This window comes from Astatotilapia calliptera, chromosome 18 (genome assembly GCF_964374335.1).
Source record: "Astatotilapia calliptera chromosome 18, fAstCal68.1, whole genome shotgun sequence".
Taxonomy (NCBI): Eukaryota; Metazoa; Chordata; class Actinopteri; order Cichliformes; family Cichlidae; genus Astatotilapia; species Astatotilapia calliptera.
This window is the reverse complement of record NC_137439.1, coordinates 20,518,497-20,545,742: the sequence shown is the minus strand read 5'-3', so window position 1 is coordinate 20,545,742 and position 27,246 is coordinate 20,518,497. Positions and strand designations below refer to the sequence as shown.

At 41.8% G+C, this 27,246-nt stretch overlaps 1 protein-coding gene across 3 annotated transcripts; it reads right to left on the bottom strand.

Annotated features, from left to right (window-relative positions):
• Nucleotides 1-192: 192 nt before the first annotated feature.
• fgf12a (fibroblast growth factor 12a) lies at nt 193-27,246 on the bottom strand. 3 transcript variants are annotated; one of them, XM_026148774.2, is made up of 6 exons: nt 20,104-21,265; nt 18,627-18,674; nt 15,653-15,763; nt 11,362-11,465; nt 4,123-4,321; nt 193-3,166 (listed from the first exon to the last, which is right to left on the bottom strand). In XM_026148774.2, exons 1-6 carry the CDS (start codon nt 20,297-20,299, stop codon nt 3,051-3,053), a joined length of 774 nt encoding a protein of 257 aa, XP_026004559.1. In that variant the 5' UTR covers nt 20,300-21,265; the 3' UTR covers nt 193-3,050. The 3 variants fall into 3 exon arrangements, with proteins under 3 accessions (XP_026004559.1, XP_026004562.1, XP_026004560.1); XM_026148777.2 differs by lacking the exons at nt 18,627-18,674; nt 20,104-21,265 and adding an exon at nt 26,816-27,246; XM_026148775.2 differs by lacking the exon at nt 18,627-18,674 and having other exon boundaries at nt 20,104-21,263.

Below are 27,246 nucleotides of genomic sequence, written 5' to 3'. Positions count from 1 at the left end.
ACGATAGAGGAAACTGATTTGAATTGAATGTGAATCCCATTAAATAAAAAATGACACATTGATCGATTCAGTTTTGTCTGCTTATTATCCTAATTATGTTCCTGTTACAAAGAGTGACATAAGTTTAAAAAAAAGATAATTCAGTCATGATCAACAACACATTCAATGAATCAGTCACTGTATAGCTGAGAGTTTTTGATAACGTAGTCTTTATTCTTAAACAATCACTAACTTCATTCTGTTTTTTATATAATCAATGCATATTTTTTGTCATCTCAGAATTCATAATGCATATATGAGCATGTTCCAATGCAGTGAATCATCTGCAAACATAAAAATATTAAAATAATAGTTATTATCTCATACAATCAAAGCCTTTATTAACCCCTTTCACACATCAAGAAACCCACAAAAAAGTGCTTTGCTTTACTGCTTTCTCACATTAGCTTTTTTTGACTCCATGTATTCATTCCTGTCTCAGATCCTTTCATTCATCTGTCAAGAGTTGACCTTCAGTACACTTAACTTCATGCATTGCTTTAAGTCCACACATGTGTCATATGCACCAGTATAAACCTCTGTATAAAGATACTTGTATGCTGGTCTTGCCTGCTGACTTTCAGTGTCATGTCTAATATACTGTATGTATCACTGTTATTCAGTAGGTACTGTGGAAGTTGAACTAATCTACTGTTAGCTCTTACAGGTAACTTGCATCAGCTGCGGACCCGGGTCCAAGATGGAAGACTTTCCTAGATCCATAATGATGCCTATGCCACTGTAGTTTGCTGCGTGCAGCTGAATGTGTGCTATTTACTGTACATATCACCAAATTAGCAACCGGTTTCTAACCAGATGTAGGAGAGATGTATGAGCTCTCGCTAAAATACTGATCAAACTATTGCATAAAACATTTTGGACATATGCTCCCAAAAATCTAAAGACATTCCTCTTGGATCCCGCCTCAAACTTAAACCAAACTTACATCAACTTCTACAGTCATGCGATGGTCATGCTTGATCTTAACCGTTTCCCCTTTTCAGCTTTCCTAACTTGGCTAGGCTTAGCTGTACGTCATCTTTAATAATAGTAAAAAAGAAATAACACTATTAACCCCAATCCAAACACCACATTGGTGCCAGTCTTTGTGCAACTAGTGCTGGACAGTGGACATCCAGCCTCTACGTCTGGCCCATTCACTGCACAACTGTAGGACTTCCTGAGTTAGACAAACTAATTGGGGTTTAGAAATAAGCTCAGCAGCGTACACAGCGTATGTGGTGTCCCAGTCAACTCAACTCGTTTATACAGCCCTGTCAATCTGTTGATTTATGAAAGAGAGAGACTTTCCTCCACAATGCAGCAAGTGGCTCATTTCATTGGTCACAAAACCAGTGGGAATAGAGATGGCGTGCGTTACCATTTCAGAAAATCCCACTGAGACAGTAAGACATCCTCCTCGAATCTGGCCAAATCCATATGTACTGGTTCCTCAATGAAACATTTAGCTTCCATTGTGATGGCAAAGTTTGAATGATTGTGACCTTACAATTTTTGAACAAATTTTCAACATGTTAGGTCAGTGATTTATTAAACAGTCAGGCACCCTGTCCACCAGTGTTGAAAAAGTCTCTGGTCATTTCACAAGAGAATAATAGAAATAGTAGAACTTTCTGGAAATTAGTCAACACAACCCTTCACGGCCGGGCTTGCCAAAAAAATTGCCACTTCTTTTCTTTCTGCGTAGAAAAACTGCAGAAGTCTTTAATCAAAGGTTATTTCATGTTTAGTCCATATAGTTCAAAAGCACGACTACTGTTACATAGTTATATTTTGAGTTGTTGTTATAGCTAACAGCAGAAAAAGGGGTCTGTGGTTCTCGAGGTGCAAATGCGAAGTGACCGTTTTTGGCCATGGCTCGTAGTGCTGATGTTGGTCATTGCCATCCTCTCAGCTTTTGGAGAGAATATTATTCTTTGTCATTTTTGACAAGTTTGGACATCTCTTTGTTTATAACCTAATGCTCATTTTTAAGTGATGAGATAATACAGAAACTGTATCAAAACAGGTTTTCACTCATTTCCAACTTTTAATGCCTCATACAACTTTCTTTGTCTTTTCTACTGACAAATACACCAACCGTGGAGATGTGTTGTCAGTGTTTTATTGTTTTTGTTTTTTTATTTAGAGACATACTAGACTGCACTCTGTTATATTGCTTGTATCGGTCCCGTCCTGCCACAGCAGGGCAACATATGGAAGTTTGTGTCCTATAGTCACATTAGTCTAACTTACAATACACACCTGAGTAAATTACATCCCACCCTAAGCACTCTGTTTCCATTGAAGTCCAGCAAAGAGAACTATCAATATATTTAGTCTTACCCTCACACCAGTGCAAGTGGTGTGACAGTGCATTCAAGATCAAACTGTGAGAGAAAAAAAACACATAAGGGTAATTAAAAAAAGTATTTTGTCTCAAAAACAAAAAGCTAGTAAATAAGATGATCGAGCAACAGATTAGTAATGACGATTATAATGAAGATGGTATAGTTATTATTGACAACAACACAATAAAGCATATGAGAATGCAATAGCATGTAGAAAAAAAATCAATGTATGAAAAGTGAACATGTATTAAAGCTTGTTTTTCACAGCATAAATCGAAAATGACAGATACTTGTATTTATGTGAAGGGAGACCACCATTTCTTTGTTTATCACAGCTTTTTTATACTTTTTTGCATAAAATGGTTGGTCAAGTCCTGATTGAAAATGACTTCTCCATATATATATATATATATATATATTTAAATATATAGTCTTTTTCATATTAATTCATCTAAAAGGTTTTCACAGGCAAGACATCAGTTTTTGTTTTCGTTGTCTTGGGTGTACAGTAATAGCTCCTCGTTGTCATCATAAACCCCTCTGTTTGTCACGGGCCATGGTGGTGCATACATTGGGAGGGACGGGTGAAGTTTCCTTTGGCCCCTTCCCTTCATTCAGGATGAGGCCTCTCCCCCCTGCTGGAAGCCCCTCCCTCAGATGCTATGTGGAGTCCTGATTGACAGCTTTCCCTCCATTCATGGTGGGAGTCCCTGAGCTCTTCCTGGAGCGGTGCTTGTCCTCTATCTCATGCAGTGATGGCTCCCTGTACATACAAACTGTGGAAAAGATGGAAAGCCAAGGAAAGGGATGGAAACAAGAGGAGCGGAGAGGAGCGGAGAGGAGAGGAGAATGGGGACAGTAGAGAGTAGATTGAAGAGATGGATGTGCAGACAGAGACAAGGTCAGGTGTGAGGCTGGGACAATTATACCAGGCTGAGAGGGAGAAGACAGGGGAATTAGGCCATGTCTGCACTTTTTTATCACATTGCTTGACAAGTTATTACAACAATATCTATGTGATATTTTAACAAAGCTCCCACAAAAGATATGTAAACTACTGGGGCACTGAAAGTGAATCACTTGCCAAGTCCAAAGTCCTGCTTCACACTTGTGAGAAACTGTGCCTGAATGTGCAACAAAATTTTAAGGATTCCCCCTTTGCCCGTACACTGCTCTACTAAGCTTCATCGAAAATGAGATAGTTAATCTTGCTGACAAATAACAAAGCAAGAGCAAAATAAATGCTCAAAATGATAAATCCCTTTAGAAGCCAGGTTTGGAGAATGGGAATGCAATGCAAATGATTTCATTTTGCTCCCTCATAAAGCTTGAAGAATACCAAGGATTGTTTGAGCTAAAACAGCGGATGTCAATATATTTTACCTTTAGGTGTGTCAAAAGGATTTGCTAAGTTTAAAAAAAGAACATTGATTTTTTCATTTCCCATGATGCACCTATACTATGTTTCATCAGTTTCTCCCTCCTCCTTAATGCCAACGTATTAACAAACCGAACAGTTCCAGCTGGTAATGAAGGTCCTCCAAAGCCAGATAAGACATTATCTGGTTTCAAAGGCTAATTAGAGCTGGTGGATCGCTGCTTTAACCACCAGTGTTGCACGATAATACTAGTGTACGTGATGGGAAGTGCATGCATTACAAAAAAAAATGAAATCAAAAAGAAATAACATTAAAGCTGTACCAAAAATGTGCTTCTACAAGTTTTATGATACCTTCAATTGGCCTGGGAACAAAGTGCGATGAGGGCTTAGTCTTCTTGACCCGGTTGCCCTTCATTACTTGTCCCTCCTTGGTGAGACCAAGGAACCAGGCCCGACCTGACTCCTGCTGTCGGTACACAGTGGACGAGTAGATCACATAGTAGTTCTCAAAAACTGACTCCTTGAACTTACACTCTGGGGTGAACACCTCCTGCAAAAAGATTGAGTGCAGGAAGGTAAAAATGTTATAGATATTTGTCAATGCAAACAGAAAATACATTTTCACCCACATGAAAGCTGAAAGCAGCAAAATAAAAAAAGAACTCATGACCAGTATGTGAAAGTTGCCAAGGTCGGTAAACATCCAGTAACACACACACACACACACACACACACAGGAGACTAATGAGAACGATAGTCTTATTAGAATAATGTGACAATGGAAGATTTCTATCTCTTGGTTTCATTATCAAAGTAAGTCAAGGAGAGAGGCAAGGGGACTCACAGTAATGACTGGAAAACTGGAAAGAACCAGATACTGGATACACTGCCATGCCTGCGTGCGATGCCAGATTATTGCCATGACAGTGCAAGACAGGAAACAATGCTCTTGACTCTGTAACCCATTCCAGATGTACAGTAAAGATGCACAGTCATTTGTCACCTTTGGCAATCGTGTTAGAAAGGCTGGAAAATGCACAAATTTGCTTTTTCTGCACAAAATCTTTACTTATCACCACACATGTGCTGATTAATGTGTGCTGACAAGGAGGCTGCCAACCCCTCAGTCCTTGTCCCTGTTCACAACAATGTCCTCTTCGAGACTAAATTAAAATCTAATGCCAGTCAATTTGAAGGGCAGGGAAGTCGTGTGTGTGCCAAAAAAAAAAAAATGCAGGCAGAACAGCTGGTTTGGTAGATGTTGGGCCATCTCAGATCTCAGCTAAGCCAGACTTTGTACTATGGGTGTGTTTTTGTGTCACTGCTATATTTCATTTATTAATGTCTCCTGCAAGGTTCTGTGCCCTTTTAAGGTTGTCTGTTTGAGTGACAGCCCAATTCTGCTCCCTGCTGGAGGTGACAGTGTGTGTGTAGTCCAGGTATTACTCATGTAGAGGGGACCTAAATCTGTTTATACCATCACGTTATAGGGACGTGTCTTCCTTGTGGGGACAAAAAGAAAGTCCCCATAACATAAATCAATGCATTTTATGGTTAGTGACATGCTTTAAGGTTAGGATAAGGGTAAGGCTTTGACAAACAGCAGTTATACTTATACTCTACGTCTTCGGGAGATTAATGCATGTGTAAATGTCCTTTATGAAGTAATTGATACAAATCAGGAATAATTTAAAGCTGTTTCTGACCACATGTTTAATGTAAGTTTTATAGCTGCTTTACTTTTTAGTTCTGTTTTGCTTTACCAGCTCCCGAGGAAAGCATCTGGCATCTTTACTGTGCAGTCCAAACTGTGTTTATCAGCTAGTTGTTAACGTCATCTGGGTATCTTTTCAGCAGGTGGTATGGATTTAAAGAGTGCTAAAAATCTGTGTAGAGCTTTGTTGGTTAGTCATTTTAAGCAGCACCTGTATATTACACACAGTCATTTGGCTGATTCTTCATGCAAAAAATAAATAAATAAATAAATAAAATCTGTAGCTTTAAATTAGTTTATGTCATATTCAGTACAGTTTAAAGAGTGTGTGTGTGTGTGGTCTCTTTTTGGATGGCACGCCGCAGTTGAGAGTAATGAGTCCCAGTGTGTATGACCTCAGTGCATTGCAGGCTGAGTAAGGGACTGAGGGAAAGTGGAGGTCACATGGTCGACAGTGTGGAAACGTCTCACTGGTCAGCAGGAGAGAGGACAAGCTCTGGCGGCAGAGTGTATCTGAATGCCTGCTGAAACGCTGTCAAACGGCAAAGATCTGGCTCGCTGTCAGGGCACTGGGGTCACGTTGTGCCTGTCTGGCTCTGTGTGTGTTTATGTGTGAATGTATGTGTTTGAGTGGGTGGGGGGCAGACAGTGATACATTACACAGCAGAAGGCTTCATCGCTACTTCATCTGTTTGGTGCTCAAATTAGGCCAAGAGCACACACACACACCCACATACATACGCACCCAAGTACTAACCTACCATTCACCATTAGCCACTTGCTTTGCTGACACATTATAAAATTCCCTCCACATTCTCCACGGCAACAATGCCCTGTGCTGTCCATGAAAAGCTGGAGCGGTTTAGAAAGCACCCTGGATGCAGTTTGGGAATGACTGGGGTGAAATGTAAGTGACTTTGAAGTCTCTAACAGAGAACCTTGTTCACGGATGACTGAGTAGAAATGCGAGGTGAAGAGATGGGGTCAGACTCTATTGTGATTAATGAGATTTTATTAATGGACATAAACCACAGAACCGCAGGGACAAAGAAAAAGCACAAAAATACACATCAACACACATTCTCAATGCCCCAAATATATGGACAACAAGTTTGCCCTGTCACTTCCTCTGCCAGGAGCTCATAATTAATTGAAGTTGTTACTGCACTGAAACAAGTTTTTTAAAAAGAGCTAACAGGCTCTGCAAGCTGATATTAAAGTAATTGAAAGGATGCTTATTTATATTCCATAGCAATCTCATGGACAAAACCAGAAGACTTGTTAGCAAAACTGGACATGTGCTTACATTGCACCTTTAGTTGGACCTCAGTTTGGACCTACGGATTGATAAAAAAAAAAAAGCTTCACCTGAGACGCTGTGAATAAACACAGCAAAACTGCTAACTGAATGCAAATATTTTGGCTGTTTCTGCATTTTTTCACAACATTTTTTTTCTTTTTTTAATATAAAAGCTTATCATCTGTTTTGACAGAAACAAACATCAAACTGATTTTTGAAAGGACAATAACGCACCAATACCCTTTTGAGTTTGCAATTCCTGCTTTGCACAAGGTATAAATGTAGCACTACAGCATTGAATTACCACTCATTTCGCTATATTTTGCTTCCAAGGAGCCAGACTTCCTAGCAACTTTTTTAAAGCAGTCTTGAACAATGAATGTCATGTCCTTAAAAAATTGGGGGGAAATCCATGAAAGACCTGACACAGGAATTGAGATGCATCTGGCCTGTCAGTTGATCCATCTACTGTTTGTCAAAGTCTCATCAGAGGTGGTCTCGATGGAAAGGTGGCTGTCAAGAAGCTTCTCACAAAAAACAGTAACAAAAGGCTAAGGTATACCAAATCGGCATCAATATGCATGGAGAAGGTCAAAACACCAGTGATTGTCTACAGCCAATCTGTGATCTGTGGTTTTGGGTGGTGCTTGTTAAAATTGGTGGAATTATAAACACAGAAAAGAACTGTCAAATTTTGACCGACAATGCAACACCATCTGAAAAGAATCTGATTGGAAACTGCTTTAGTTTTAAACAATGATTCCAAACACACTGCCAATACAGTAAAAATGAATAGAAGGAGGCCCGGAAGCTGGACTTCAACATTCCTGAAGCAATGTGGGATCACCTTGACAGAGAATTGAGCAAAAGACAGCCAACAACCTTTGAAAAGTTTTTAAATGTGCGCTTGTGTGTTACCTCAAAATAACTAAATTGTGACCTTCTTATAGAAAATCATAGAAAAATAAAGAAATAAAAACCCCTCTATCGCTGAAGTCTTCAAAAACTCCACAGAGAACTTTAAAGACCAATGCTGCTATTTTCACATCATCCTTGATTTTTTGGACATGATAGTGTTACTCACATCATGTTTATCTAGATTTCGGGTTATCTTAACTTTAATACCAGCTGCAAAACCAGCAAAACAACCTCATACCCATCACCACCTCTGGTGGTTCTGCACCTCTGTCCAGATAAGTGTGAGGTAACGTGTGTGTTTGGGGCTTATGAAAGGTGTGAGTGCCAATGTATGGAATGTAAAATGAAACTCGAAGAATGAGAACAAGATGTAATGGATTGCCAAACTGGGTTGCCAAAAGAACTGAGCTGAATGCATCCTGAATCTAAATCAGCTGCTGGCTCCATCACAGGAGGGAGGCAACTCTCTGGCTCTGCTTTGAGGAGCAGCTGCCGACAGACATCTTTTGAATTTGGATAAAGATGTGGAGGATACGGCGAGGACCTCAATTTAAACATGGGCTTGAGACACTGGTGTATCTGAGAGATCTGGGCCCTGTGACAATCCCAGCGCTGCCATGGAACTCCCGGGGAGCTTATTATTATTCTTGGAGAGATTTAGGTCTGGGATCGTCTAGACGTTACTTAAACTGAAAACTCTCTTTCTCACTTTTTTCTCATTTTCCCTCCCTCCATGCTTATCTTTTTTCCCTCTGTCTGACTCTGGAGTCAGTCACTTTGAAGCAAGGTGTTATTTTTTGTCTTTTCTCAATTTTCTCCACAGATGATGTGTTTGATTGTCTGCAATTAAATCGCACCTACTTTTTTTTACCTTTGGGGGGAAGGGGGGGGGGGAGGTGGCTGTACATGGCATTAGCATAGATTCAACACCATGAGCAGCTACATTGTTTGCACACACAGAAGCACCAGTTTAGCTCATAAAGTAATCAAGTAGAATGACAAACTACCAAACCTTCGTCAATTTTCTATTGAGCCATTTATCTAAAAACAAAACAGTGTGCGATTTACAATTTTTTTGCAACATAAATTAACATATTTAGATAGATAGATACTGTAGACGGTAGCAGTGGTTACTGTTGTGCAGCAAAGTAGGTCATATTGAGTGTTATAAATAATGGAAGGGAACTCTTCATTGTAGATGTTCAGCCCCCACGCACTTTATCACTAAACACTCCACATAAGCACCATCACCCAGCTCACCCTCAGCTACATCAGCTTCCAATCCTCATCAGCAAGCTCTGCAAGCAAGAAAAACCAGGCAGCATATATGTAACGACTTAACTGATCAGCAGTGATAGTACTAAAAAAAATGATACCTGACACCCAGATAAAAGACTGACAGAAAAGGTCCTCAAGGGTGCAGTGCAATTTCTCAGAAGCATCTCAAACAACAACAGAAGAAAGGGTTGTCGCGTTCTCTCACTAACAAGACAGCACAAAGAAGCAGGAAGGAAAAAAGTAAAAGGGAGGCAGTGTTAGAGAAGTAGGAGGATATCCCTCAGTAATTATCTCCCAAGGGGGGGGGGGGCACGGGAGAGAGCTATGTATCTCTGCTCTCAGATGTAAGGAAGGCAAAACAAGACGACAAAACAAGCAGTGACAAACTTTATAGTTGGTGGAGTCAAAATAGTAAAATGGAAGGCTCATCTTAGAGAGGACAGGAGGACGGGAGCAAGAGTGAATAAGCGAGGATGGCTCGGAAAAACAATGAAGACCCAGACAAATAATAATAAAAGTAAATGTGACTAAGAATGAGGAATGAATGAAGGACTTACTTTATGGCCGTGGTTGCACCAAGAAAGCTCTCATAAATGCATGAATAAAGAACAGAAATGCTCCCCATAATGCCATTCCTGCAACGCTTTATTATTTATCCGCATACATAACCTGTACTGGTAAACAACAGAGGCTATATTTGCTTTTACGTAGTTTGCATGTTAATTTAATCTTTTTATGAGCCCCTCCAAGGCTTATAGGCTTATAGGCATTGGTAAGGAAATAACCAATGCTAATCGTCCATGCTTCACATCTGAGGAACCGGACCCCTTCCACATGGCTAGAAAATTCATTTAGTTTGTGGCTTTGATTAAAACGGTCCTTCGACTGCTACAGCAGAAACATCCTAACCTCTAATTAAAAATTACTCTAGCTGTTTTAGAAGGCTCAAAGAGTTGATTCTGCATCTGAAAAAAATGTGGATAAAATGATGATAAGTAAAGACAAATGTTTGTTACACCAAAAGCTGCCTCTTGACACTGAAGTACTAAATGGTTTGTAATTAATAATAATAAAGTACTCTGACACAAATGATGATTTTATAAAGAGCGGGTTTGTGTGGGGGTCATTCAGCATCCCCAACTTGAGTCAATTTGATAAATTAAAAGATTGCTGTCTGGGCAGGATTAAACTTTAATTAGACATAGATAGGTGGGAGGAGAATTATTATAAGCTTCACAGTAGGACTGAGAGATGTGCACTTGTTTATGAGCCTTTGGTTATGAATGAATCTGTCTACTGGGTGAGTCATAAAACCATGCGCATTTACTGTATGTCCTTCTCTGAACTTGTGAGTGCCTCATACATCTGTCTAGGCACTGAGTTGTGTTCAAGTTGTACTGAGTAAAAACTGCTTGTCATTCTGAAATAACGATGGTAAATTGAGCTAATTTTTCAGTTATTCAAGAGCACATTTAAAAAAAACAAACAACCAAAAAAAAGACATCGCGTCCACCATTCATCTTCTCAACTCAAACTTTTCCCCTTGTCACCCTAACAGTAAAGCGGCGCCCTTATCAATAAATGTAAGCTGCAAGTTAGCAGACACAGGCTTCACTGTGTCCTTCAAGTATTTTATGAGTATTTTAAGAGAGAAAAAGTTTGATGGGCAGTCTGTGAATTCCAGCTCTCGCCAGTCATTTATCATGGCTGTCTGGCAATCACACAGCAATCACCAAGTCCCTCAGCAGAGGTTTGGGAGTGATGCAGCCCTCCCATCAGCTTCTTTCTTCAGTAGCACTATCCTCTGCTAAGACTAGAGGTTATATAACCATCCCAACTGGGATATGTATTGCAGTTCTTTCTCGCTGTCTTACAAACACGCTCCCTCTGCAGCTCATTTTCCTAAGACATGCATGTCTTGATCTTCAATGCAGCAGCCACATCTTTTGGCTGGAGACCCCCCAACTCCCGGTGCATATATTCTACACATTTACGTTTGTAACGTTTACCCCAGAGTCTTTCTGTTAATATGTTAAGATTACGCTACACTTTTTTTCTCATACAAAACAAACTGAGAGCACTTCACTGAGCACTGAACTTAATATCAAATTAAATGCAAAGCATGTGAGGTGCAACAAAGGATGGGGAGGGGTTGAGAGAGATAAGTGCTGCACAGCAACACAAAGGCACATCTGAAGAGCTCTTAAATTTAGCAGAGATGAAAGGGATTGGCAGGGCTGAGCCTTTGCAGCAATGGGATATTAAAACAGACAACAAACAGAACAAAACACAACACGTGTTAATGAAGAAATACGCATGCTGGCACCGCTCAAACATGCGCGACATGGCGGCGTGACTGGAGCGAGGAGTCGCGTCTTACCGAGCTGTAGAGCATGCCCTCGCCATTCATGGCAATGTAAAAGCCACTCTTCACCCCCTGGATGGCCACCACTCTCAGACCCACGGGAATAAGATTAAACAGGGCTGCAGAGCAGACAGAGTGGAGGAGAAACAGTTACAAAGAGGCAGAGACGAAAGAGAGACATCAGACACAAAGGACAGAATAGGACAATTGAGTTTTCACTTAACTCTTGTAGACACAACACCCTCTGATCTCTGTTCTTTGGCTGTCTGTCAGCGGTAAAGTGAACAGTGCAGGACATAGACAAAGGGAACTCTGATGCACAGTGACGCATAACAGCAGGAATCCAAAACTTTTTTAATGACATCTAGCTGAGGTAACTGCACAAAGAATCACAAAGCATCCTGTGATTCTTTGTACATCTAGTTGAATTCAAGTCTCCTGGATGGCTTAGATTTTGCAAAATGAAAGCAACTATGTACTATTTATACACACATATGTGACTCTGTTTGCAGCAGCTCCAATATGAGAAATTGTAACTGGCACTGCCAGTCAGAAAGGAATTGATAAGCTGCCATACCGGTAGAAATGAGGCTTACTATGAGTGCAGCTAGTATGTCCAGGCACAAATGTTCAGGTTTTAAGTCATCAGCGTTCATTTTGATCATATTCCACTGCAATCTGAAAACCTGCTTCTGACTCAGTGATTACTGAACGCTGATCCATACCTGAAAGTATGCAGCATAATCTTTAAAGCAGTGAGACGAGCGTCAATAAAACAGCGTAGACATAGATCTGTGATAGCAAACAACCGAAATTGTGTTTTGATTTAAGACCCCATCAATCACTAAACTGCTGCAGGCAAATGCTACTGAATCTCCTGAGCGGACTGAACCATCAAGGGCGTTGGTTTGGTGAGGGCGTGCTTTGCGTACTGTGAACTCCCCGTGATGTTGGAGTGATTGTTCTGCAAGTGTCAATGGGGACTACCAGAAAAGGCTGGCAGGGGGAAAAAAAGGCATCGGGCCAACACAGGTCTGTCCTCTGAACAGATTCTATTTCACTCAATAAATATCGACGTGCTGCCAATGGTTTAAACCTGACCTCGGGGCCAGTGGTGCGCGTGATACCTGCCGGCCGCTATGCAGGGACATATACCCTTGAGGCCAGACAGAATGGGTACTTCAGCCCCTTCAGTTTGATTTTCTAAGACTTCTCAGCTATTTTTCCATCTGTTCCCTGCTTCTTATTCCGTCATTTCTTTACCTCCTCTGTATGCTCCCTCACTCCTCTTTCCATTAGCCGCTGCTGCGTTTGTCTCGTCGATGTCTGGCAGTGTCTGTCAGAGGCACCATCAACAGTTCGGCCTTGCTTGAATAGTGGGAGGAAAAGAGACATAAAATATGGCCCACTACTACACTATTATGTTATAATTACGATCCACAATCCCTGCTCTCATTTGCCTGCCAAAAAATTTGAGAGCTGACAGAAGCTGTCATTCAGTTATCATCTAAATGCCAGCACCAGCATTTGATTGATTCCATAACTACCTGATGACTATTCTCACACTGATTCTTCCTCCTTAATCACCTCAATCCTATCTCTCACTGAAAAAAGAGAGGCCGGGCTGGCGCTGGAAGAGTTAAGCGATTCTCCAGGGATCTGTTATCGTCAAAGGGCCAGACAAAATAGGTTCAAACAACTCAATAAAGGAAAATCCTCAAAATGCCAAGTCTTCCAGAAGAGCAGTAATCGACTACAAAAAATCCTGCAGCGGCTAGACTCAGGCAAGTGAATTTCATGTGAGGAATACTAGCACAGCAGGAAATAAACCCTGCAGGAAAAGTTTCAGAAAGAAACTTAGCCAAATTTCAAATGCCAAGGGCATATCTCCAAATCCAGAGAGAAATCCAGGTATACACTGTCACATTTGCAATTATATAGAGCTTATTTTTTTTTCCACACTCCAGCTGGAAACTGAAAGCACTTGAAATTAGCGTATGGGTCTTCAGGTAATAAGGAAGTCTATCCTTATTCCATCCATCAAACCCGGAGCATCAGAGATAGATGAAGCGTGAGTGCCTGAAACCGCAGGTGTCTCATAACCAGCAGTATCTTTCTAGGGCTTCAGAGTGTGCAGATAATTACTGCAGGCGATCAACTGATGACAATCAAATTAATAACTGTTCAAATTTGAACATGGATGGTAATTAATGGAACGGTGTTCCTAAGCCCTCGCTGTTAGTTAAGCGTACATCTTCCAGCCAGTCATGCTTACCACTAAAGCAATTTTCCATACTTGTAACTGTATATTGAGCCTGAAGGCAGCAACTTTGTGACTCAGTCGAGCACTTTGCACAATTTGCCAAACCCATAATAAAATCGAGCTATTTAAAAATGAGAGAGGCATGATTAAAGAAGAAATTCCATTATTTTCTCATTTTTCATCATCATTTTCCTCCTTTTTGTCACTAAAACTGTTTCCTGTTCAGCGGTGTCCTTGTTTCACCGCTTCCCGTTCCGCACTGAAATGAAGCAATTGATAAAAATGAAAATGGAAACCAAGTGCACTCTGGGTACAGGTCACTACTATTATTCAGGCGCCATCATGCTCCTCACTACCATCGGTTCCACTGAAGCACCCCCTGAAAATAAATTGCTGTATTCTATCAGCTAAAGCTGTGGATGAGGCGGGTCAGAGGATGTCGTAGTTGAAGGGTGGAGGATAATCTATTATTCTAATAATCCAGCTAAGAGATCAATGGCTCAGTGCAAGACCTGAATACAAAATCTCCTTTCTCTTTTTCTGACAGCGATTATTCTTCCCCTTTCTCTTCCTCTTACTGTCTCCATCTTCTCCTCTATTCTACACTTTGAATTCCTCTAGTGGCACCTCCTGCTCGCCTCTTCCCTCTGTGTGTCTTACTTTAGACAGTCTGTATGCTTGAGGCATCTAATATAGAGAATTATTCATTGGGTACAAACGGAGAAGGTGGTATTTTTAGTTTGCTGTGGCTGAATTATTCACTGCATTCTTCCATCCCTGGGCCAGGGGGACTGCTTAACTAGAGGATTACCTAAAGGTGGGGAAATCCTCACATGCAGCTAAACCCTCAACCAGCTAAAACCTTTAGACACAATGGAAACCTTCAAAAGAAACAACAAAAAAAACCAGCTGTTTGCTCAAGCTAAACACATGAAATGCATTATATGTGAATGTTTCTCACTTTCCTTCCCATCCCCCTTATGCAGTAATCCGTTTTGTCCTGAAGACCCTCACTTTATGCCCTAAGTGGTTCTCATTAAAGATCTATCTCCTCTTAAAATATACAGCAACAACAATGGAGGAGTGAAGCATTCATTTCAGCACATAACTGCCCTGGTCCAGCAGCTGTGGCTGCGGTTTTCTGTAAGTAAGGCAGGAGAAGAAGAAGAAAAGTCACGGTTGGTTTCCTGTATTGGCCTCACTCCAGACTGGGAGTGTCATCATTATAGCTTTGACAGTTGTTCCCCCCTGACATATGTGCTGTCTATTCCTTGATCCTTTATAGGAAACTCTTAACAAAAAGCTGCAAGTTTTAATATAAGAGACTCTCTACAGACACGGCTGATTTTGCACTCCTTTCTGTTCTTGTGGAGGTGGATGGGGTATACCCCAGAGACTATTTATTCACTGGTAGTTCACTATGGAAAGTCGATTGCAGTGAAATATTGCAGGGGAGGTTCTTGTGGCATGGAGTGAAGCTATGGGCCTACAACCACTTCTAGCAATGGCTTTTTCCAGGAAGGAAATTTTGATGTGATGGTCACACGTGCTTTGGAGCCGTATCAATCAAAACAATGTGACACTTTCAATCATGAAGTGTACACAGTAGAAATGGTTTACCTAGTAGGGACCTGGTGGGGATACCAGAATTGTTTTTACTATAGCAAATTAATTATAGTTACCAGATAAATATGATATTTAGAGACTACATCATTTTTGAGAAAACAGGCTTGGAGTACATAAAACATTTGAGCAGATTTTGGCACATTTATGTGCATATTATTACATAATCATATGCAGAAAAGAGAGCATTTGGCTCTGGGGTATTTCTTGCCTTTAAAATCTGTTTTTCAATCAAGATAATCCAATTTAGCGAGGGTGTCATAAATTAATTTTAGAGTGCTTTAGGTCACCCAAATAGCACGAGTTATATAAGAATTAAAAATGCTAAAGCGTATAAAGGCAGCAATCTATTATATAACCGACTCGTGGCCATTAAATGTTTTACGCTGGAAGCTGTGGCTTCCAAAATGCTCCACTCACTGTTGTCGCTGTTCTCGTCCTTGCTGCCGTCGATGGTTCCATCCGGCTGCATCTGCAGGTAGAAGCCCTGCTGGCTGAACAGTCGTGTCACGATGCCTTTCAGCTGTGGCTCTGGAACGTGCACACACACGTAACACGCACGCACACACACACACACACACACACCCGTCGGCCCCAGCCCCGTCCCCACCAAGAATATGTCAGAACAACAGTCTCATAATGGTGAGAAAAAAGCACAATTTAGCTGATACCTCCGCTTTCAGCTAACACTCAGAAAAAAAATCATCCAAAAGAAGTGTTTCACGATCATAAAATGTAGTGCATGATTAATTAAAAGCTGGCTGTGGAGGATGGAGCGTATCAGCAGAACAATTATAGACTTACTCTACTTAAAAACATTTACAGTTCATTTCTTTTGTCGTATTTAAAGTCTCTAAAAGGTTAACGATGGTTCACTGTTCACTTTATGACTTGTGTATCTATTCAATTGTGATAAGCCATTTTAAAGGAACTCTTATTATTCCTGTGGCACAATCCAGCTTCCACAATTGCCCACAAAAAGCACTACACATTTAACAATTTCAATAATATATATATTGCATCACTAATATCAATAACACTATAAAGGTCAATTTGCTGTGAATCACCTGATGCAGCACATGAGCCCATAAAAGGTTAAGTAGCTGTTTGACAGGAAAACCTTTACAAGGACAACACGTTAACAGAAAACCAATAATAAGTAAACCACAGTGGTTTACCTTTCAACAGCCTTTTAAAATCACATTTAATGCACACTGACATGCCAGTACTTTCTTTGGTATGAAGCAACCATGCATTTTAGAAATAATATGACTGACATTTTTTATGAAATCAATCTTTTGAACAGGCATGTTTCTATGCTGCGCTCCAAATGATTTCCTTATTATTTATTTCCTGAAAGGAAACAGAAAGGAAGTTCTGGAGGAGGTTTCATTTTATTTAATTTTTTTTGTTTCCCAGTAAGATAACCCTGTTTCGACCTCCAACTTTGGAGGGTATGACTTCTGGCGCGTGGCCAAAGTGCTGCTCAAAATGCTCCTCTCTTCAGGTGGAGCAGGTGGAAGCGAGGATTAGCTGAGGGCAAAAAAAAGCCTCTCAGCTTCAGGCAATGCTGAGTAAAAGCTGATGTGTGGAAAGCAGTTTTTATCTGAGAAAAAAAACATGCTTCTCTTGTTTGATTTTGTGCAAAAGCAGGAAGTCCAAGTCAGATGACATCATTATATCCTGATGATTAAGAATAAAATAAAACTATTTTTAAAGCAGGTAAAATAAAAGATATGATCATGCAATGAGTATATATACATTCATGGTTTTCTTGAGGCTCATCGTGAGTAATACTACTCTACAGCGGCACAGTAATGCGCTGTTTTGTGTAAAGTCTGGGAAAAACAAATAGATACTAAAGATGACTAATCCTCAGTTCAGTCTGTCTCACAAAAGGAACAAATTATGCGTTTTGTCACAATTGAATTGGCACTTAGTTTCTCTTTGTGCACCTAAATAAACATTCATTTAATGAAATCCTTGCTTTGCAGGCACAAACATTCTGATAAATAGTGTATGTGACTGGAATAAAGAAGCTTGACTGTTCACCAAGGTCATACAAATTCTTGGAGGACGTGCAATTCATTTTAGTCCAACCAGGCCCAAAAAGTCCCAAATGAATTGGCAGAAGAAACGTTTTTTCAAGCTTGCTATCAGGACAGAAGGATGGTTTTTGATCAGACTTCAAAAAGCACTGACAGATGTTAAGGTACTTACTTGAAAGCTGATCACTGCAATAATTACTGTTGCATAAACTCTAGTTATGTTTATTTTTCAGAAGACAAAATGTAGAGGAGAGGGCTCGAAGAAGGACTCCCCAGCGAGTGTGAGTTCCTCTGTACATCATCCTAACTGTCACTTCCCCATCTCACCTACCTGTGGGTTAGCGGCATCAATTCCTGGGACAGGCCCTTCATCATCCATCATGGGAGGGTAATGTAGAGAATGTAGCATATGCTTGTGTGTGTGTAAGCACTTGGGAGTGGCCACATCAGTAAATCACATGTGATAAAGACACTTCCATGAATTAAGGCCTCAGCACAGGCCTGAGCAACTGCCAACGCCTCATCGCTTCAATCATCAATCATTTACAGAATCAGCATGTGTGTGTGTGTGTGTGTGTGTGTGTGTGTGTGTGTGTGTGTGTGTGTGTGTGTGTGTGTGTGTGTGTGTGTGTGTGTGTGTAGGCATGAACAGACTTCCAGATAAACTCCAGTGTTTCCAACGTGTGTTTGTGCGTCTTTCAGCTGCAACAAGCTTAAGGCCACCCTGTGAGTGCACGGGCCACTAGAACATCAACAGATTTACTTCATACCAATACAGAAGGACAAAAACATTTAGGTACGTTGACAAATGGCGTCATGACCATGAAATGGTGAATGATCACCTGCTCTATAACGCTTCACAGGGAGGAACACATCATATCCATATACACCAATATACACTACAATTAAAAGAAAAAAAACCCTCTAGAACATTTACACAGTAGTACAGACACAAGACGGGGAGCGAGGATAGAGACTGATCCGACACTGACTGACAAAGAGAATGGGGCAGAAACGAAATGAGAAGAGGCAGGGAGAGGAGACAGAGGAGCAACAGACGGCTGGCTATAGGAGAGTTTTAGCTAGAAACAGGTCAGAAATGAAGCTTTAAAAGTCCAAGAAAGCCACACAGGAAGGAGAGATGAAGGGGGGGAGAAGAAGAAAGTCAGCAAGGGAGAGGGTCGCCGGCTGTCAGACAGGTGTTGAAGCCCCAGGTCCCTCCCACCCTCCCTCCCTCTCTGTCCCTCCCCACCCCTCCCTGGCCGAGGGGGAAGTCGACATGGGCGCGAGATGGGGTGGAGACGAAAAGAAACACAGCACACACGGATGGAGGCTGAGCTACTGACCTAGCCTGCAGCCCTTATGGGACACCTGTGGAGGTTTCGAGGGTGCATCTTACGAGGTGGGGGGGTGGGGGTGGGGGAATAGAAGGAAAAACAACAGGCTTTTAAACAGGCAGAATTCATAAATTCTCCAGTGTATCGGTTGTTTATAAGCAAATATATGGCAACACATCAGTGGAAATATATGGATAATCAATTAGAGGACATACAGCATCCGTCTGCCTCCCTGTCTGTCTGTCTGCTTTGTGACTGGCCATGTGGAAGGAGTTACCTACCTGCCCGTTAGTGTTTGGAGGACTGACTGCTTTGGCTGAATGGTTATGTTTTTAATCAAGTAATTTGCTGCAGTTTTGACACTGAGGTTGGATTGTCTGTGGAAGCTGCAAGACTACAGGGTTTTAAAGCTGGCTGTCTGGCTGGCTGGGTGACTGTCTCCATTTTTCTCCCTTTCTGCCTTAAATATTGATGCCTGACTGCCCGTCTGTCTCACTCCTCATCTGTCTGTTGGGACACTGAATGGATCTTACTGTCGCTCATCACAAACCAGAACTATCTGGATAGTGAGGAGGGGGAGGTGACTTGCACTCTTGGCTTGTTATCTGTGCACCAGGACAGAAACATTTCGAATTGTTTAAAAAAAAGAGAGAGATAGAGAGAAGGTTACGTGAATTTACGTGAATTGTAGTAGTACCTGAGTCTTTGTATATCAATACAGCCAGGGCAGCTCTTAATCACTAAAGCTATACCTCCCTTCACTGCAGTAAAGCTCCCTCTCTGCAATAAGCAATAAACATTTACCATTAAAACATTTAATCTGAAAAGAGCCTTGGTGCACTGCAGTGCAACTTATCTCCGCTCCTTACCCCCAACCTGCATTAATATTGAATTTGGGCCATTTTAAAGCAGGTTTCTTCTTTTTCTTCCATATAGCTATTCAAGTTGCAATTGTGTAATTGTGTAATTGGGGGGTCGGGCTGGGGATTATTATGTGTGGGGGGAAATAAAAAAATCAGAGGCTTAGATTTATTGTAATGCTTTTGAGTCAAATCCCGCTCGAGCTTTGGCTGGGGAAGAATTTTTTGCTCAGGGGTTAATTTATTATTCTGATCAGAGCACTATCAGGATGCATAAACCGGTAACGTCACGGCATGTAGATCATCCACCGTGCATTCTGGCCGGTACCGCTCGGTATGTGGGGGAGGGTTGCGGTGGGATAGACAGACAACAAGAAGACCTCATGGAACAGGTGGATTCTTTTTTCTTTCTTTTTCGCACCGCGGAGAAAATCTACCTTCTCCTCCGGTTCAGATTGAAGCCCTTGACTGCAGTATAATGCCTCTGCTGCTTCAAAGAGGGGCGGGGTGGCGCGTGGTGGTGGTGGTGGGGGGAGGTTGGGGGAAACCGCTTCCATACACAGACGTAACACACATCAGTTTAAAGAAAAAAGCAACAAGAACAAAAAAAAATCTACGGCACTGACCTGGTCGCCGCCGAACGGGTCTTTTCTTGCCGCTGCAGAAACGGACTTTGCTGAAGACCCCCAAGAAATGCCTCTCGCAGAGAGAGCGGGGGTCTTTGCTGGGACTGGGGCGACGTTTCGAAGTCGAGACCCGGTCGCTGTTGGATTCCCTCGCCTGGCGTTTCTGCCGGATCAGGGAGCTGGCGATCGCGGCCATCTCCCCGAACCGAGTCTGAAAACGGAAAGTCTACTTCGGCAGATGTCGGATCTCACTGTAGGTAATTGGCGTGTGGCGGAAATAAAAATAAGAACGTTGATTCTGTCCTTAGGTCCACGAGTTTGTTGGGTTGTTTTTTTTTTTTTAACTAAATGTCATACTGATCACGAAAATCCTTCGAGTCCAGGGTATCATTGCGCTTCGGGCAGCATCCTCTTGTGGGGACAGTAGAGTATATTTAGATATATATCTATAAATATGATCAGCTGCTGCGCGTTTTGCTTCGACACTCGGGCTTTTCAATCAACAGCAACCGATCTTATATAAAATATCTAAGGGTTAGGCCACAAGGACCCAGATATCAGACATGAAAACATGCAACAGTGTTTCTAAGTTGATGCTGCTGCGTGCCATAGACGAGAGCGCTTCAGGTATTCCAGGTGAACAGCGCCGCGGCTGACGAGCACGACATCGTTTTCCTCATCCGCACACCAGCCTACCCTCTGGGTTCCTGACGCCTTTCGATAAGCATTAAACCCAAACCCAGGGGCACTGCTCGTGCGTGGAGAAGACTACTAACTTTTTCTTTCCGTAATGATCTTTTTACTCCATGCTCAAAGAGAAGTCCGCTGCCGGTCCAGGATGCGGTGTAGGAGCCCGTGTATGTGAACCAGTCTCCGGTTCCGTCGATGGCACCGCTTAAATGCAGTCGGGGAAAAAATGGAATCGGCGAGCAGAGGCTACTCTGCAAGGATGCTGCAGAGATGTAATTTAAGCCTGCAGGCAGTGATTCCCGTCTGAAAAGCAACAATTAGTTGAGGCGAACACACGCCGGAGTGCTTTTCATTGTAGCGCACAAATAATAAAGTGACCTAAGCATTATTTCCAGCGAGTCCCGAATGAATACTGTGTGTGTATGTGCGAGTGAATGGTGGCGGTCCACAGCTTCTCTCTCTCTCTCCCTGCCTCCCTCTCTCCCTCCCTCTCTCTCGATCTCCCTCTCTGTTTCTCTCACCCCTTGTCTCCCTCTCCAACTCTTTTAACGCAATCATACGTGATTGAGGTTAGTATTAGTAATTCCCAGGAGTTGCACGGGACAAATGAATGATCCCAATCTCGAAAATTTGCGAATATTGGAATTTGTATTGCAAAATGTAAACTTAAAAGGGGGGAGGGGCTGGGTGTTTTTTCTTCTTCTTCCCTTTGAGAAATGGATGCGCGTGCACGTGCGTCCTTTTGGATTATGTGCGCGTTCAAACTGGGGCGACTCATCTCACAACTGTCTCTTTTAATTACACTTCAAATCCGAAGTTGCAAAGCAGTTTGAAAATGCGAGAAGGCTGCATGAAACTGCAAACTGCATGCAAAGTTGATTCTTAATCAGCTTTGGCTTATACTACACGGCATTCTTGCCCTCACAGCTTATAGGCCTATCAAAGAGATAGGAGCACACATTTTATTTTGTAAAGAAAACAGTGGCCACGCAAAGAGCATGTTAAGTCTGGCTTAAAGGATCAACCGCAACAGGGTCCAACACGCAGAGTATGAGCGGGAAACACACACATTCAGGCAAAACTCAAGATCCACACAGTGACACAACAGATGGATTCATGTGATGGAAGTGAAAGTACAGCCCCAATGAACACAAATGACAACAATCAACAAATAACACTGTGACACTAAAGCTTTGAACTGCCTTCAAACACATCTTGGCCCCTCAGTTCGTGTGAAAGCATCGTGAGAGCACCCTGTAGGCCTATTCTGTGTTTCCATCTGACTAGGAACAATTGCAAACCAATTGATTGCTTCTCTGCGGCTGTCTTCAGCACAATTAAGAGGACGAGGATCACTGTAGCAGTAAAGGTAAATCAATGTAAAACGCACCAGCCAGAATAACCTGCAGGCATGATGGACATCATGTTTATGTGCCTCTGGTTTCATTCCTTTTGTTGCATGGCTAAGGAGAACACAACACAGCACAGCACAGATGCATTCTGTGTTAGGAAAAACACACGTGTCTTTAGCAGCATCCCCGTGATGAAAGGGCATGAAACATTTAGAGGCTTTTTCTAGGACTTGGTTTGACATTCTCTCACCAAACTGAATCTGTAGAGACAGCAAGACGAGGAAAGAGGAGAGACCGAGCGAAAGACGGAGTAGATTTTCTTTTGCTGGCTATTGTCTGTCCCTTTTATGTAAGATTTGGATAAAATGGATGAAGGAATGTGAATGTGAAGTGCTGATACCCGCGTCAGTCATTTGCATTTTTCTAAAGTATCTGCGAGAGAGAGAGAGAGAGAAAAGACTGATAGAGAGAGAAAGGGAGATGGAGGGCAGATAAAATCTTACATACTAAGATAGGCAAGGAAAGAAAGTTAGGAACCGAGGCTTGGATTCAATCAGATTCTAAATCAAAAACCTTTTGTATTCCTATTGAGTTGCCAGTGAGTGATAGATATTAATTTGACACTGCAGTATAAAAAAATAATAATAATAGTCTCAATACAACATTCATCACTTTGGATGTGATATACTGCGCGCTTCTAAGAAAGAAAAAACAGAGCTTGTGGTTCCGAGTACAAAGTGAGTTTTCTCAGAAATGGGAGGGAGCTCGTGCGCACCACAGACATGGACATACGTCTTTGTCGGGGAAAGATAAAGTATTCCCTAATGAGGATCTGTTTGGCTTCCTCCGTCTACCAGAGACAATTAATGTTCCCTTCACTCCAGAAACGATACATCCAAAATCAGTGAAACACTGCTGTTATGAAACACACTGCAGATAGTACAGAGTAATAATTTAAATTGACATTTCAAGTGATTTTGACTCTGAAGATTGGCTGTCATGGTTACAGAGACTGTGTGAGTTTGTTATTATTGTCAAATGTTCTTCTTTTTTTTTCTTGGTTAAATAATATGAACATTAAGGGCAAAAATGGAAGCAAGTATGCTGAGGATGCATTTGGAGCATTTATCTTTTAAAAAGATGTTTTATGTGAGACTTTCTCATTAAATGTACAAATTTAACTGTGATGAATCAATTCAGTGAACAGAAATAAACCACAGCCAGAGTCTCTGGCCTTGCCAGAGGTGCAGCTTGTTCAGAGAAACATTTTTTGTATATCTGCTGCCCCCTTGTGGAGAATAAATGAACCACAACCACTTTGGAGAGAAACTACTTTCACTGTTTCCTATCTCTGAAGTTTGTCACTTCTCTGTGTCCTTGAGATACCTCACAGATCTGTTGACTCACAATAGCTAGAACTGGTTGTCATAGCGTAATGTCATGCCAGCTCCTCGAGAAGCGCAGAGTAGAAACGTGAGAGAATATGAGACATTCTGTGACTCAAAATGCTGCTTAAAAACTTCTACTACATAAACAACATGAATCAACATGAAAAGGAGATAAAAGCCCGAGTCGTACGGCTGAACAAAACAATCAGATTCTAATTTTAATCACATCTAGTGCAGCAAAATATGAGACAAAGTCTAGATTCCTGCATCTCGCTCCGATAAATCGAGTCATGTCTGTATGTGTGATGTGCGTTTGTCCGCGTGTGTGTGTGTTCACATTTCTAGTCAAATCATCATCCAGTTGACTGCAAACATGGTGTGTATATTGCTGGGGAGGAAAGGAAATGCAGCACTAAGTTTAAGAGGGTTTCCTGTTTCTAAGCTGTTGGTCAGCAGAGCCTGTTGCACATGGAGCTAGACATTACAGTAAGATGATGGTGTTAAGCTAACACACAGAGTCAGGCAACCACTCACATTCACGCATATGTCCAATTTAGAACCTCCAGTTCATCAACAAGCATGTATTTGGACTGTTTAGGAGGCGAGAGAGAATCCATAAAGGCACATGGGCAACCATGCAAAGTCAACACAAAAAAACAAAGCAGTGGATTCAAACCTAGAATGTTTTTCATTGTATTTATTTAGTGTTTTTGATTGATTTGCAATTTTGTTGTGCAACACTGTGCCGAAGATTAAAATTCATCTTGAATCTTTTAATAAACTTTCCACTGACCGTGACGTCTGCCTTGGAAACTAATACACGAAGGAATCTCTGTATGTGTGTGTGTGTCAGCTCTTTAGCCAATCGTGTTCTTGTACGTCCTCTACCATTACTGCTGCATTCAGGAGGTCACAATCCTCTGTGACCTTAGCAGTTCAAGTTCAAATTATATATATACATCGGCATTTGCTATGAGTGTTAAACCTAATGTTACAAAACATTATATACTGACATTAGAAAAAGAACTTTAACCTAAACCTGATGTTATATTCATCAGTTACTGAAAACTGACCAAGTGGCAAATATAAAGTGCTGCTGGGTCTGTTAGCGTTGCTAGTATGACACCCACCACACAGTATCCTGTACCTGCCACACATTAACCACAATACTGGGGCTCTAGGTGCTCCTGACATCTGGCGTCCTTCTACTGTGCCGTGGAACCCTTACTGATATATTTTACCCACTGCTCCTATTTCAATATATCGGCTGCTGCGACATTATTATGGGACATTATAAACCGTTCATATTTAATGCAGTAGTTTGCAGTAGTTTACAACACCCGAGTGTGTTTGTTTTGTTCACACCATAGCCCTAAGCAGCACACTTCCAAGACTGGAGACAAAGAGGGAAAACTTTAACACCACAAAAGCCAGGTGCAAATCTGATACTACAAAGGAAAGCAGGTGCAAACATTTAAGCCTGCTCACACACACATAGTTCACCAGAAGTCCCTACGGGGTGAATTTTGCGCCTAAAAAATGAAGTGTTTAATACTTCACTTCCTGCTCCTTGTTGCTTCCATGATCTTATACTGTTCAGACTGTAGGAGAGAATGATGCAATGAGATTGCCATGCAAAATGCAGACTTTGGCAACTTTGTATAGAAAGTTAAATCAATTAAATGGCTTTGTTTCACTTTCTATGGACAATGTTTTTGAGTTATTCTGAAGTTATCAGAGAGAAAAATGGGGAAAAAATGCTGCCAGCATGGCAGCATCACTCAAAACTCATACTTCCCTTATATTTTAGCTGTAATTGGAAATGAAACTGTCTGAGCCATACCACCATAATAATATAAATACAGAAAATCAAACATTAACCTTCAAAATGATTGAAAAAGTCCAAGGTTTAAACAAACTATTTATCTGAAGCAATTTGATCTTATAACGATCCTTAACTCAATCCACACAGTCATGCTTCGCAGCACATGGGTGTCATTTCAACACCCATGTGCTGACTCATAAAGTTTTGATTGAGGTCAAAGGGTTCATCTAACAGTGAGCACAGATGCAGAATAAGGACTGATAGTGCTTCATATCCGAGTCCTACAGATCCCAGGGTGCATGCTGCTTTTGGTCCAACTACCTCAGAGGAATCAACTGTGCTTAATGGAGTTTCTAATTGTCTGCCCTGAATTTCCAAACTGCTCCAGCTGAGAGCCTACGTACTGCAAGTGACAAGAGGAGGTGTTGCATTTGTTTCCCAGTAACAAAAAAAAACTTCTGGTTTTCACTGGCAATACTGGGGAATTCTCCACGCCTATGGAGACAGTAGATCTGTGTTATGAATGAACAACAGCAGCATTGCAGTGAATTGCCTGAGACATGACTAGAGGACATGGCAGGGATCTTAGGCTTGTTGCCAAAGACTGATAAGTGGTGGCTGTGTGTGGGCTTGTGTGTGTGCTTATGCATGTCATTGCAGTTTTGTATCCTCAAGTGGTCTTTTTTATATATACAAATTCTAAGCTGCATAGGTTTCGTTAAAAAAAAAAAAAGCTGTATACATATCTATTAAAGTAGTTAAAGCTACAGTGGTACTTTTGGGGACTTTCAGAGGGGTCTTCGAATTTAATTTAATTAGGCCTAACCTCATACCAAAAAACATGTACCAGTGAAGCGCAGAGGGAGTTGAGTAGTTTTAAACTGAGTTTGTACTGTATCTAATTGTACAAAATGCAATCAACCAACCAACCAATCAATCAATGTGGCTTGGCATATACAAAAAAAAGAAAGAAAAAAAACTCTGACTGGAACAGGAGCCTTTCTGTTGTGGCGCTATCCGTGGTGCTGGTCGTTTGGGGCCCTGAAGGAGCGCTGCTTCTCCAGGCCCCTGAACTTTAATGACTTGATCCCTGCATTATCCATTTTTGGCCCGCTTCAGTTGCACCACTAGAAACAAATATAGCACGGGCTTGTACAGTATCAGGACCCCTCTCCTCTCCAGAGTAGTGCGACTTACAGCTGACTGCCAGCAGCTATCCGCGACGGCCGAAGACTGCACAGAAAACTCAGGACAGACGCGAGGAGCACAAGGAGAGCCTCCCTCCACTGCAGACTCGGAAGATGTTACTCACACACACTCTGGTGTTTAATAAAACCACTCATCCCCTCCTCCCCTTCTCTATAAATCCCCCCTTTCCTTTCCCTTTCCCCTTTTCTTTTATCACTCAAGAGAGAAAGCATGCAAAGCAAAGACAGCTATAATGCTATGTCTCTCACCGTTGGTGATTGTGGTCGACTTCGATCGTTGTCCACAGAAACACTGCAGCATATGCGCTCCTTTCTGAAGGAATGGCCTCAGAATCCTCATTGATTTGGGTTGATGGGAGCCTTCCTCAATCCAAACAATCGGACAACGCTATCACAACACAGCAGGGTCAGGCAGCATAGCGTAGCCAGCCAGCCAGCCTTTCTCTACTGGCTCTCACAGCAGCCCCTCAAAACGCCGGAAGGGCACAGTCTGCAGGACAAATTACGCTAAAACGAGGCATCTTGAGTGATTCCCCCCTCTCTCGCTCTCTCTAACCCTCTAACTCTCTCTGTCTTTCCTCTTCTTGTCCACCGACGGTCATTCGCGTTCACGGCACACTCCTCTTCCGCCACAGCAGGCAACGCAAGGACGTTACAATGTGCTCTTAATTGTACACCCC